At 45.7% G+C, this 15098-nt stretch overlaps 1 protein-coding gene across 1 annotated transcript; it reads left to right on the top strand.

Annotated features, from left to right (window-relative positions):
* The first annotated feature begins 8467 nt into the window (after positions 1–8467).
* On the top strand, positions 8468–14392 carry LOC149392097 (uncharacterized). Its single transcript, XM_089620093.1, has 2 exons — positions 8468–13796; positions 13893–14392. The coding sequence occupies exons 1-2, from the start codon at positions 8468–8470 to the stop codon at positions 14390–14392; spliced, it is 5829 nt and encodes a 1942-aa protein (XP_089476219.1).
* The last annotated feature ends 706 nt before the right edge of the window (positions 14393–15098 follow it).

The following is a 15098-nucleotide window of genomic DNA, read 5'->3' as shown; positions in this document are numbered from 1 at the left end:
GAATGATACCAAAAAATACGTTAGCACTAAGTCAAAGTCTTTTTATTGTTAATTAGAATACTAATAACTGGGAAGGAAGAACAAAATTTATCCAAAGAAAATGTCATGGCACACACCCGAATTATAAAATAAAGAAATCAAAGTATTTGGGTTCTCAAGAGTTACCCAAATTTTGTAAATGAGCAAAGGTTTAGGAAAGTCCAAATCCACGACACACGCGCTCGCACGCGTCGCCGTTACCATTCGTCCAATCGATCGTGTCTAACCGAGTCGGTCCTAGACTTGGGCTTGTTTTTACTAACTTTTTTGTTATGTTGGGAATTAAACTTAAGGTTGTAGTAACCGTGTAATTTAATACCGCGGATTACACTTGAATGCAAAACGTATATGAACGTTTATACTAATACAAATATTGGCTTTAGATGAGATAATTGTCGCATCCAAAGGTTCGAAATCTTATCCAATGGTCAAAATGGATATGACTTTGGATGCGACAAATCGCATCCAAAATTCCGTATCTGTTGATAGTAGATGCGACTAGTCGCATCCAAAAGCAGCCTGACGTCAATGATCTAATTTGTCCTAGTGTTATGAGAATTAAGTCTGAATATTTGTATGATTAATCAGAGCGTAATAATTGAGTTTTAATGCGTTTAAAGCCCTTTAAGGCTGAATGGTTTTGTGGTTCAAATTCTTGTAACCACTCAGACTCTTGGCTTATAAAAGGTGGCATTGTTCTCTCATTCGAACACACCTAAAAATTATATTCTCTCTGATATTTATTTCCTCTCCGAAATTGTTTAGTGTTTTTCTTTTGTAGTCGATGGTTAGATCTGCTACAAACTTGGTTTGCAGGAGAAGTTCTGTTGGTGCAAAGATCTTCTCACTCTGGTGTTGTATCATGGAAGGTAAATTTTCGTTGTTTCCAGCACTCGTGAGAGAGCAATATTACTTTGATGAAACTGTCGAGCAAGCCTCGGCGTTCCTCTTTTCTTATTTTTTTATTTTCGCTGTTCATAATCTCATGTTATTGTTGTTTTTATTTAATTTTATTATCATCAGCCTTAGTGGTCTTTTAATTTTATTTATTTCTTCATGCAATTTTAAAGTAATATTGTGTTTTAGATAGCTTGCTCGTGAAGGAGTTTTGAAAATATTCTGATTATTTTTCAACTAGCTAGCGACTAATTCTAGTTGATTTCTTTTGTAGTAATAGAAATCAACAATAACAACGTGAACAACAACGGTGTGGATGAGTCGGAAAATCCGATCAATTTTTTTACTTCGAACGTGGAGGTTTTGACTACCAACGTGGTGAATCCGAACATCGCGGTGCAAGCACAAAACTCGATGATAGCTACGATCGGAAAGGACCCGCGGGTCTTGTTCCAAATGCGGGTGCGGCTCGAGGCCCTCCCGTGATTATGACAGCCGAAAAGTCGGGGAAATTCGATGGCTTGAAATTCAAAATATAGCAACGAAAGATGCTCTTCTATTTGACCATCATTGGTCTTGTACGCTTTTTGACTGATGATCCTTCGAATCTCTAAGAGGACGAGGCCGATCCGAAAGTAAGAATGGTGTTTTTCGCTTGGAAGAATTCATACTATTTGTGTCGAAATTATGTGATAAATTGTCTAGTGGACTCATTATACAACGTGTATAGTTTCAATGCGTCTTCTAAAGAACTTTGGGAATCACTTGATCAAAAATACAAGACCGAGGACGCGGGCTCGAAAAAGTACATCGTGGGCCGAAGGGTGCTTCCTTTAAGAAGAAGAACTAATAAAAGTTCGTTGGTAATTTCTTCAACTACGACAAAGAGGGTCACCGTGTTGCGGATTGCCGAAAGCCGCAAAAGAAGAAGAATAGAGAGGCCAATGCCTTATAGATTGATGGAGATGACCAATTCTTCGTCGCCGTGGTCTCCGAAGTGAACTTAGTGGATTCCAACCCCAAGGACTGGTGGCTAGACACTGGACCTACCCACCGCATTTGCTCAGATAAGAACGCTGTTTGCTCGCTCGACATGCGACCTACTGGAGAGAGGTTGTACATGGGAAACTTGGCCACCTCCGATGTCAAGAGGACATGCCACTTATCCTCAAAATGACCTCGGGATGAGAGATGAAGCTCACGAATGTTATCTCATGTGTTTGACATTAGGAAGAATTTCATTTCTGGAACTCTACTTTGTAATCATGGGTTTAAAATGGTTTTTGAGTCTCATAAAATTATTCTTAGTAAGAATGAGATGTATGTGGGTAAGGACTATGTGAAAGATAATTTGTGAAGATGAATGTAATTGTTATTATTGGTAAAAAAAAAAAAAACTATCAATGAGAATGCTTCTACTCATATGTTTGAATCATCTAATTTATGGTGTGGTAAGTTTGGTCATGTAAATTATGATCATTTATGTAAATTAATTAATTTTGATTGCATATATATCCAAATTTAATATTGTCTCAAATTAACGAGAATATAATTTCATAGTGTTAGAAAGAAAAAATGAATCTCTTGAATTATAGCTCAAGTGAAAAATCATAACTTCTTAATATATATATATATATATATATATATATATATATATATATATATATATATATAGTTAGTGGATCACGAACAACAAAAATTGTATTTATTAATTTGTTTAAATAACTCATACCGACAACATATTCTTGTCACCCGTAGATCAACGCAATAAAAGGACCTATATTTTAGATCTAATATTCATATATTATAAAGATTGTGAAACTAAAAACTACATTAGTAAAAAAAAAAATGGGTGGTACAAAGACAGACTCGCAATGGAGGAAACGATAATAGCTCTCTTATATGCATATACATATATATATATATATATATATATATATATATATATATATATATATACGTCTTGATTTGTTGTAAAAATAATTGAGCATAATCTCAATAGCTATATACGCAAATTTGGAACCCTACTTTTATTTGCAAATATATATAACCTCTAAATTTTAGGGATGGTGCTAGATACATTTTATTTTCCGCCAATACTCTTTCAATTTTAAAGTTTAGCACTTGTGACTAATGTTAATCGCGTTTCTGGATTAGCACTAAGAACCATCCATGGTTCGATCTATGGCCGGATCCTATGACTGCACATAGGCTGGGTTTGATATGTCATTTTTTTTGCTCTCGGAGTGTTATTTATACCATGTGAAAATGACGGCATTAACCCCCAATTTCTTGAGCGACTTACCGTGTGAGAAATTTAATTTGAATTCGATACGAGAGAGGTTCGCATCGAAGATCCTTTGAAGATGCTCGCACCCTCTGCTCTGAGCTGAGGAATCGAACGGATTGATTCAGTGAGATGCTAGACTCGAGAGAATTATACAGAAACAAAAAAAATCTTGGATTACTCTTTGAAAAAATAGAAATATATTTATTTTGAAATTTTTTTGGAATAAAAAAACTATCCCCGAGAGTTTCGTCGTTGATGTCTTCGGACCATTTTGGTTTTCCATTTGTGATTCCACGGGGCGGTACGATATGGATATTGGAAGATTATGCCTCGAGAGCTAAGTGACACGATTTAGAGATCAAGCGCCCATAAACCACGGGGGTCAGGATTTTCGGAGCCATGTGGGCCTTAAGTGACACGATCACAGGGATCGAGCAATCCTAAACCACGGGGGGTCGAGATTTTTGGAGCCACAGGGGCCTTAAGCGACATGATCATGGGGATCTTGCGACCCTAAACCACGGGGGTCGAGATTTTCAGAGCCATGAAGGCCTTAAGATATCGTGCTTGAGGCAACATAATAGGTTATTTTCATTGATAAAAGTTTTTCCACTAGGTGGATAACAAAAGTTTCCCTTCGCGGGAATTACATGCGGTGGGACACAAAAAGATGGTTATACAAAAAAAAAACATGATTGCGCGCGGGGTCCAATCATCGATGTGGTTTCTGACTTTTAGGTGACAACATTGAGGGGAACTCTTTCCCTTTGAGCCACGTTTTCATCATTCCCCTTATCGACTGCTTTGCCGTGTCGGCTTGTCGAGGCTTCGACGCCGTTGACCATTCTAAGAACGAACTCTTTCAGTTCTCCTCATTGGATTAAGGACTCGATCTGTCTCTTTAGATCGATGCATCCAGAGGTCACATGTCCATAACACTCGTGAAACTTGCAGTACTTGGACCGGTCTCGTTTGGCAGGATCACTCCTTAGAGGCGCGGATTCGGTAAACTTGTCGCGAGCTAGCGCGAGAATCCTCTCAGGCAGGGCGTTCAACGGGGTGAAGTTCGAGTGGTCTCGAAACTTTTCCACCAACAGATGCTTCGAGTCGGCATGAGGTCGTCCAGAGGCGTCGGCACGCACTTTTTTCCTTTTCCAATCGTCGGGCTCGTCATCCTCCCTTCGGCGGTTTCCTTGGTCGCTTGTCCTTCGAATCTGGACAAAATCTTCCAGAGTGATGTATTTTTTGGCCCGGACCGTGAGCTCGGTCATTGTCTTTGGCTCATTCTTGATCAAGGAGTTAAGGAAATCTCAAGTAAAATTCCATCAAGAATGGCCGAGATAGCGTCTCTGTCTTCAAACTTGTCAACTCTATTCGATTTCTCAGTGAAACGCGACAAGTATTCGCGCAAAGGTTCGCTTTTCCTCTGCCGTATTGTCTGGAGGTGACTCTTTCCCAGCTTCCTCTCTCTTGAGCCGCTGAAACGGGCGAGAAATTTCTGTTGCAACTCCTCAAAAGATTGAATGGTCTCGGGGCCTTAGCATGAGGAACCATTGGTAGGCGGGGCCACTCAGAGTGAAGCAAAACGCCTGACACATTATCGTCGGTGAGTGTCTCCCCACTCTCATCCATATATGGTACTGTTGGATGTGACAAAGTGGGTCGGTATTCCCATCGTAAACAGGGATGCGTGGAATAAGGAAGTCGCGTGTGAAATCCTCTGCGAGGATATTTGCGGTGAATGGAGATGCAACGTCTTCCATCATGTTGCAGACGTCTTTCGTCAATGTTTGGGCTGCTCTTACGCCGAGCACTTTGTCCCTCAGCTCTTGGAAGAGTGTCATCATGTCCGTGTCGTCAGTGGGAGTTGTCTCCGGGGCAAGTCTGGTCCTGCGTCCCCACTCATTAGACGCTTGGTCGAGAGGCGCGATGTGAGGTGTAGTTGGGTTGTCCGAGATTGATCCCCTACCCGTTCGGGGGTTTGCTGGTTCTAGGGGGTGAGAATCCTGTGGAATCTCTCATCGAGCGTTGTGTTGTTGCCTTCGATCCTCGCCATGGCGGGTCGTGGGCACGTCTCGGTGGCGCGAACCTTTTAGTATCTTCGCTATTCGTCATGTCCTGTTCGTGGCCTCGGAGATCGAAGGCGGACGGACGCGACCGGTCCGTTCTATCCTTGAAAAATAAGTGAGAGCTTCGTGAGGCGGCCGGGTGGTTTCGTGGCCTTGACTCGGCAATCATTCGACGAGCATCACGACGTCGGTAATGCTCACGAACTCCTTGTTCCCCTTCGAGGTGGTTGTGGCCGATGTCCCAAATACTCGGATCGGGGACATTATCGCCCACATCTTGAAGGGGCTCGGGTGCTTCGCCTTCGGGGTTATCACCGGGGTCTTGCTCCGAGTCTTCAATCTCTGGTCCTAACGGGATGTACTCCGGTGCACCTTGCTCGTCGAAGACATCGTTGACGACGGCACCTTGTCCTCCGAGTCTCGCGACAACTTCGGCGAGATGGATGATACTCGTCTCGATTCGCTCTATTCGTATGTCTCGGTCGCCTTGAACGGGTGCGGGGATAGCCTCCTCTCGAGGGGCGTCGTTCTCTTGGGCTTGGCGGGCTCGGACCCGAGTGTTGAATGCGACGCTTCCCGCTTGAGGGGCGCCTCCCTCGGAGATGGCTATGTGGCTAGTTATTTGTTGTTGGTTGTGGTCTAAGGAGGAGGAAGTGAGTTTGCCGGTGGAGAGCTCGTGGTTGTTCTCGAGATCCCCTCCTTCTAGCGCCAAAATGTTAATCGTGTTCTAGATTAGCACTAAGAATCGTCTGTGGTTCGATCTAGGGTCGGACCCTATGACCGCACGTAGGTTGGGTTTGATATGTCATTTTTTTGCTCTCGAGGTGTTATTTATATCATGTGAAAATAACGGCACAACAACTAATCTGTTTAACTTACATAAATTTTTCGATGAAATCTTAATTGTGCGACTTATGTACTATTATTTACTATGTAAAATATTAATTTAATTTGAAAAATTATCATGGAATTGGTTATATTCATGTTTATATAAAAATAATTCTCAAGTCGTACACTTTCTATACTTTGTATTTCAATACAAAAATAATTTATTTGTTTATGATTTTTGTAAATGAACTGACAGTTCCAAGTATAAAATAAGATTACGGTAGTCGTCAAACACTTGAATTGTTGCAAAAATAACAACGACTGAAGTTAAGACAGAGGGTAACCCGTGCCAAGTTTTCAAAGTTGTGAAACTATTGATGACGAGAAAATAAATATGGTTAATCTACCACAAGATGTAAAATTCATGTGGCATGTGAAAACAAACATCATTTAATCAAAGTCAACTTCATTGTTGTTTGGTGCAAAATTGCAGCACAAAAAATTATTTCTTTATTTTTCTTTGTGTACATACATCTCTATAAATATACCGATCTGTGCAAATATATAGGCAACAATGCATTAGCCCATTTAAAAAATGTTGCATTAAAATGCTTGGCTACTAGGCGAAAAAGTGTAATCAACAGAGCTACTCCCGAAATTACTGTCGTGATTATGAATAGAAGATAGAAAGACTCTGGCCCTATCGACTTAGTCGTGTCGAGGTTGATTGACGCCGAGCAATTATTTAAAGAAGAAAGCATGGCGTTTTCCAAGTATTCGACTTCTTTGCTCTCTGTTACTTCGGTTACAGCCTCCGCGATGTCAATGGCCAAAGGCGATCCCTTGGGAAAAGCCTAACAAAATCATCGGGATTTTTTTAGCTTATTAAATTACAAAATCATCCCTTTTTATTTTATAAATTATAAAAAGAGTTTGGTGTTGTATATTTTCTAGAGTTTGATTTTATTTTTTCATATAGTAAAATAATCAAAATGCTACAAAATCAATAGTTTCCATTATCATTTTTTTTTCTTTAAAATTACTAGAGACTAAAATATCACCCGTAGAATAGTTAACGGAGACTAGTAAACATACAATTAATATTATAGTAAGTGAGTATTTTAATTTTGTATTTTAAAATTATAAAAAGTTTGGTGTTGTATTTTTTATAGAGAGTTTGATTTGATTTTCTTAAATGCACTAAAATGATCAAAATGCTACAAAATCTATAGTTTCCATGATTATTTTTGTTAATTGGTGATATAGAATTTGGTATACTCAAATGGACCCCACAAAAAAAAATAATAAAAATAAAATCCAAAGCCTATACTAAAATCCTTTCCGGCAGTGATAGAATAAGATGGCTTTTTGCCAAAGTCTTTGCTTGCCACGTCATCCGCCATCCTTTGCTTGCCACATCATCCGCCCATCCTTTGCTTGCTTTGACCAAGTCTCTCTCCTCTTGTATGCTCTCTTATGCGTGCAAGACACATTTTAAAAAAGGACTTTTTGGGCCAAATTCAAGAGACACCCACAGGTAAACATTTAATCCGCGCAACACAACTTTCAAACCCTTATAAATACCCTTTCTTTCTCCACTTTGAAGGGGGATTTTTTTGGCTCTCTGACTAGAAAAAATATAGAAAAAATTATACTCAACAAAAATTCTTCTCTCGTATACATTTGAGATTAGAATCAAGATTATCTCCACTCGTACAAACGTCACCAAGACTAATGTTGAGCGTCGGAGCACGCGCCGAGGGGAAACCCTCCGCGTCCCTCTAGTTCACGTTTTATTTATTTTCTTTTTAGGAATCAAAGACGAAGAACGCATTCCCGACGAAGAACCAGACGAAGCATCATTTCCCTCTTTGCGATTCTAAGATCCTCTGAAGCTCTTGGACGCTTTGGGCTTTGTCCTGAACTTCCTCGAGCCCTTTGGACTCTAGAAAAGTAATTTGGGCCGACCCGAGACTAGGCACGTGACCAACCCAAGCACGCCGCGTGTTCACGAACGTTAAGTCTAAAAAACGGCATAACATTTTGGCGCTAGAAGGAGGGGATCCCGAGAACAACCACATACGGGCTCTCCACCGGCAAACTCTCTTTTCTCCGAGAGGAAAGAGCTTCGACAACAACCAAGGAATTTCCACTACACCAAGAAACCACCATGTCGAACCGCGCGGTTGTCTCCGAAAGTGCCGCCCCTCGACGAACGGAAAGCGTAGCACTCCACACGCGAGCACGAATGCAAGCAAGACATGGACAAGCGCAAGGGGCCCCGCCGGCGAGCGCGGGCCCATCAACGAGCGCCGCCCCGACGGCCAATCCGAACACCATCGGCATGGCGAACCCCACCGGCCCGGTATTCATCGAGCGAGACGATCGGATGGAACGCCTCGAGAATAGCCTTTTCTTGCTGACGAGTGAGTTCGCCAGAGATAGGGAAGAACGAGCCATGAGGCACCACGCTCGGGCAAGAGACGGGCAAGCACAAGAGGCCTATTCGGGAAGCCATGGACACGAACAAGGACAAGCCCCCATTGAGGAACTCCACGATGAAGGTAGCCAAGACGACGTTCCCGATCCGAGCATCCGGGACATCGGCCACAACCACCAAGAGGAGTGGGCAACCGTCCGCGAGCAAAGACAACTACCTCAACGCTCGGAAGCACGTCAGACCGATGGGCAGAGGGACCCGCGCCCACGATCCCGCGCCAATCTTCCTCAAGTCGCTCGCTCCGCGGCGGGAGCAAGAACCGAATCACGAAGATCCGCCTTTGAACGGCTAGGACAAGGAGAAGAGGTCGCCGACAGTGGAGACATAAGGAGGTTCTCACCACCCCGACGCGCAAGGTCGCCAGGACGCCTAGAGCCACACATGGACTTGAGGCGCCACCTTAACGCCCGGTGGGAGATCCCAAGACACCAGACCGCCCCGGAGGCCCACGAACCACAAGAGATCGTCCCCCCGACTATGGCAACGCCAACGCCGCCTGCGCCGCATGCCACTCAAGCATCGAACGAAAGGGGACGCACTACTCGATTCGCACCCGCCACAACACAAGCCGGGAATGAAGAATTGACCAACGTGGTCAATGTGCTAAGAGAAGAAGTCCGGGAGCTACGAGCATCACAGACTAGGACCCCGCTTGTGAGAAGTATGATCGAAGGTGTAGCTTCGCCGTTCTCCGCGAACGTGCTCGCCGACGACGCCATGGGAAACTTTCGTCCGCCTACCGTGCCACTCTACGATGGGAGTACGGACCCACTCTACCACATCCATCAATACCAGACGAATATGAGAATGGCAGGACAGTCGCCATCGACGATGTGTCAGGCTTTTTGCCTCACACTCACTGGCACTGCGTTCGAGTGGTTCCAAAGGCTCGGACGAGGATCGATCCAATCGTTCGAAGATCTCCAAGAAAGATTCCTCACTCGTTTCTCCGCCTCACGAGTACGGAGAAAAGAGAAGTCTTATCTCTTGACGATCAAGCAAGGAAGCACCGAGACGCTTCAACGTTACCTCAACCGGTTCATCGAAGAATCGAACAAGGTGGATGACTACGAGGATAGCGACGCCGTCTACGCTTTCATCGATGGCCTGCGTGCTTGTGACCTCTTGACATCGCTAGTAAAGCAACGACCCACCACAATGACAGAGCTCATTTCTCAGGCCACGCAGCACATTTCGGTCGAGGAGTATTACGAAAGCCGACGGATCCGCGAGAGGGGAAGTCGTCGCAGGGACGAGGACGAGGCCGACAATGACCCACGACGAAAGAAAAACCGAAACACCAATATCGCGGTCTCAAACGTCGGATCCCCGACAAGTCGAAAACCCTTGTTGGTCGAGAAGTTCCAGAGAAACATCGACTTCACGCCGCTCAAGACCACGCCGGACAAGATCCTAGCCTTACACGGGGACATGTTTACCGAGCCGCGACCCCTATTGAAGGACCCATCGATGCGAAACAAGAACAAGTATTGCGAATTTCACAAAGACCATGGCCACGTCACCGCCGAGTGCATCCAACTCAAGAGACAAATCGAAGACCTCATCCAGGATGGCAAGCTAAAGGATTTCGTGATGATGATGATCGCCAATCCGGGCTCCGCTTTAAGGAGACAAGCTTCTCAGAACAACAAGCGACAAGATCGTGGGAAAGGAGTCGTCACGAGCGACGGTGATAATAGCGACGTCCGAGGCAACACGACCAATGCCCCGCTCAATATCGTGACCACCATTTTTGGAGGACCCGAAGCGGGAGACACCGCACACGAGCGAAAAAATTATGCAAGGGCGGCCGCCGGAGAAGGCCCTTCCCATCACATCAATCTCACCCAGAGCAAATGGCCTACGACACCGTACGAGACGATCAACTTCACAGAAGAAGAGGCTCACCGAGTCATGCATCCACACAATGACGCCATTGTTGTCAGAGCACAAGTGGCGAACAATTTAGTAAGGAGGATCCTCATCGATAATGGGAGCTCAGCCGATATTCTGTTCAAAACGGCTCTCGACCGGATGGATCTCGGAGAAATCCACCCGACCCCAGTCAAGACTCCGCTTTTTGGATTCACAGGGGAGCGTGTTGACACGGAAGGCTCCATCAACCTCCCAGTCACATTTGGACAGGATGGGCAAGCCCAAATCACACGTTTGGTAAACTTCTTGATTGTGGACAGACCTTCCGCCCATAATATAATCATAGGACGACCGACACTCAATAAACTTCGCGCGGTCACCTCGACATACCACCTCCTCATGAAGTTCCCAACGCCGACAGGAGTAGGAGTGATGCGAGGGAATCAGGCCGACGCAAGGATGTGCCACGTCCAAGGATCCCACAGTAAGAAAGACGACGCGATGGTGGGGACAATCCACCAAATCATAGATGATCTTCACAGCAAAATCGGCGAGGCGCAAATGTTCGGAGACTTGGACCCAAGGGAGGAAACTGACACCGAGAAAGTGGAAGCATCGAGCGATCTCGTGCCCATAGTACTCGATGACGCCAAACCCGAACATATTGTTATGATCGGAGCACACTTGTCGGCCGAATTAAAGGGTCAACTCAGAGCATCCCTTCGAGAACACAAGGATGTCTTCGCATGGACGCACGCTGACATGCCGGGAATCGATCCGGAAGTCATCGCCCATCGACTCAACGTGCTCCCCGGAGAGAAAGGAAAAATACAAAAGAGAAGATCGTTCAACCCCGAGAGATACCTCGCAATCAACGATGAAGTCGAGAAATTGATCACCGCAAAATTTGTTCGCGAAGCCAAGTTCCCCAGTTGGGTCTCCAATGTAGTCATGGTGAAGAAATCAAATGGAAAATGGCGAATCTGCATCGACTACACCGACCTAAACAAGGCATGCCCAAAGGATTGTTTCCCCTTACCGAGGATCGACCAACTGGTCGACTCCACCGCCGGACACGAACTCATGAGCTTCATGGACGCATACTCGGGATATAATCAGATAAGAATGTACGAACCGGACGAACTCAAGACCACATTCACCACTGACCGAGGACTATTTTGCTACAACGTAATGCCGTTCGGATTAAAGAACGCCGGAGCCACCTACCAGCGCTTGGTAAACCAGATGTTTGCCAAGAAGATTGGAAAGACGATGGAGGTTTACGTTGACGACATGCTCGTCAAGAGCCTCAAGGCGCTGGACCATGTCAAAGACTTGGAGGAGACATTCGCCCTCCTCCGAAAGTACAAGATGAAGCTAAACCCGAACAAGTGCGCATTTGGAGTCGAATCGGGAAAATTCTTGGGATTCATCGTCAACCAACGAGGGATCGAAGCCAATCCAGAAAAGATCCAAGCCCTCCTAGATATGAGATCCCCAGCCAAGGCAAAGGAAGTTCAAAGCCTTACCGGACGCGTGGCCGCGCTTAGCCGATTCATCTCCAAGGCTACCGACCGGTGCCAGCCTTTCTTCCAAGCTATCAAAGGAGGAGCCGACTTCAATTGGACCGACGAGTGCGAAGCCGCATTCCAAGATCTGAAGGCCTACTTTGCCACACCACCACTCTTGGTGAAACCAAAGGATGGGGAAACCCTTTATATGTACCTCTCTGTATCCGCAAGGGCGGTAAGCGCAGTACTCGTTCGAGAAGAAGAAAGGATACAATGGCCCGTATACTATGTGAGCAAGGCTCTCCTAGACGCAGAGACGCGATATACAGAGATAGAGAAACTGTGCCTCGCTTTGACGATGGCGGCAAGAAAGCTCCGGCCATATTTTCAAGCACACCAAATCATTGTTAGGACCGAATATCCAATCAAAAAGGCAATGCAAAAGGGGACCTCAACAAGAATGGCCATCTGGTCTCAGGAGTTGGGAGAATATGGAGTGGAATTCCAGCCGAGGCTCGCGATCAAAGGACAAGCTGTCGCCGACTTCATCGCCGAATTCACATACGATGTGAACATATTCCAAGATGAGAAGACCGAAGAAGAAAAAGAGACATCGAAAGATACGGAGGCGGACAAGAAGAGGAAAGCTACCCCCAACGGGCCAATTTGGAGCTTACACGTAGACGGAGCATCCAACACTCGCGGATCGGGAGCCGGAATTGTCTTCATCAACCCAGACGGAGAAAAGCTCAAGTATGCCATCCATTTCCAATTCAAGGCGTCAAACAACGAGGCCGAATACGAAGCTCTCCTAGCCGGATTAGACATAGCTAGGAAACTCGGAGCAGAGAACCTCAAGATACATTGCGACTCGCTCCTTATCGTCAATCAAGTCAAAGGGGAGTACCAAGCAAAGGAAGAGAACATGGCCGCTTACCTGGACGAGGCCAAACTCCGACTCAAGGCAATCTCTTGGTACGAGATTATCCAAGTCCCCAGAGGCTCAAACGCCGAGGCCGATGCTCTAGCTCAAATGGCCTCTGGCGGTGATGGCGATGAATTGGGAAAGGTACCTATCGAGACTTTGAAGCTCCCATCCATCAAGAGAGAAGAAGTGAATTTGATCGAAGAAGAACCTCAGCCAAATTGGATGACACCGATCACCGACTACCTCCGCGACAACACGCTCCCAACCAACCAAGCCGAAGCTAAGAGAGTGAAATACCACGCACATAAATATGTCTTGCGAAGGTCTACGCTCTACAAGAGAGGATACTCACAGCCACTTCTCCGATGTCTTGACGAAGCGGAAGCCGACTATGTCCTAAGAGAAATACACGAAGGAATCTGTGGAAACCACTCCGCAGGTCAATCTTTGACACTGAAAACTCTTAAACAAGGCTACTTTTGGCCCACGATGAAGAAAGACGCATTCGACTTGGCACGGAAATGCGACAAGTGTCAGAGATTTGCGCATGTCCCGAGGCAACCACCCGCCCCGCTATGCCCAATTCTTGTGGCGCGCCCGTTCGCAAAATGGGGAATAGACCTCATCGGTAAACTCCCAATGGCGTCGGGTCAACGAGTCTGGGCGATTGTCGCAATCGACTACTTCACAAAGTGGGTAGAAGCGGAACCTCTTGCCACGATCACCGAAGCAAACACAACAAACTTCTTATGGCGATCAATCATATGTCGCCACGGCATCCCTGCATCGATCGTCACCGACAACGGCACCCAGTTCGACAATGCGAGACTCAGAAAGATATGCGAGCAGCTGAAGATCAGTAAGACTTTCTCATCGCCGCGCCATCCGCAGGCAAACGGCCAAGTCGAGGCCGTGAACAAAACGATCAAGCAGACTCTGAAGAAGAAGCTCGAAGAGAAGAAAGGCGCATGGGCCGATGAGCTCCCTCTCGTCCTCTGGGCCTACCGAACGACAACTCGGACCGCCACCGGAGAAACGCCATTCTCTCTCACTTATGGAGTGGAAGCTGTCATACCCGTTGAAATCGGGGCCCCGTCATTCCGAATGGAAACCTTTGACGAGGAGGGCAACAACGAGGCCCTTCGAATGGAGTTGGACGTAATTGAAGAAAAAAGGGCCGACGCATTCACCCGCATGGCCGCGCAGAAGAGGATCGTCGAGAAACACTACAACTCGAAGGTCAAAGTCCGTCGTTTCACCGAGGGAAGCCTCGTCCTGAGAAAAGTGTTCCAAAACACTCAAGTTCGCGGGGCTGGAGCACTCGGACCAAATTGGGAAGGACCTTATCGTATACGGAAGGTGATACATGATGGTACCTATCACCTCGATGAGATGGACGGTACAGAGATCAGACACCCATGGAACGCTGAGCACCTCCGCCAATATTACCAGTAGGCCATAGCATCAAGATATCTGAAGACTGGCAAACACCACAGCCAGAGTTTACTTTTATTTCATCATTCCAAAAGTGGCCATCGGCCCAGTTGTATTTTAAATTTCCAAAAGCGGCCACGCGCCCAAGTAATGAATGAAGCGAGATTTGCGTTTAGTTTGCAATGTTAGCTCCTAAATTTTCATACAATTTGAACAAATTGCATAAAAACATGAGGGGTTAACGGAGTAAGACAAATTACCAGACGCAATAAAAAAATGGGAATAATAAATAAATAAATAAAGAAAAGCTGAACATATATATAATATATACATTTATTATAAACATGCAGGGCAGTCTTGAGCCTCCAAACCAACCTCAAAGCGTCCATGGAATCCGAGAAAGTGGGTTTCGCGGTGTCGAAACCCCGAACATATCTCAAAGAATTCTGTGCGGCCCGAGATGAGGGTACTCTTGCCATTTAGTTCCCGACCAACCTCAAAGCGTCCATGGAATCCGAGAAAGTGGGTTTCGCGGTTTCGAAACCCCGAACATATCTCAAAGAATTCTGTGCGGCCCGAGATGAGGGTACTCTTGCCATTTAGTCCCCGACCAACCTCAGAGCGTCCATGGAATCCGAGAAAATGGGTTTCGCGGTGTTGAAACCCCGAACATATCTCAAAGAATTTCGGGCGGCCCGAGATGAGGGTACTCACACCATCGAGTTCC

Source organism: Urtica dioica, chromosome 7 (assembly GCF_054948205.1).
Source record: "Urtica dioica subsp. dioica isolate 48M chromosome 7, U.dioica_male_clone48M_v1_H2, whole genome shotgun sequence".
Lineage (NCBI taxonomy): Eukaryota > Viridiplantae > Streptophyta > Magnoliopsida > Rosales > Urticaceae > Urtica > Urtica dioica.
Note: the sequence above shows the minus strand (reverse complement) of the source record. Positions and strands in the feature narration are given on the sequence as shown.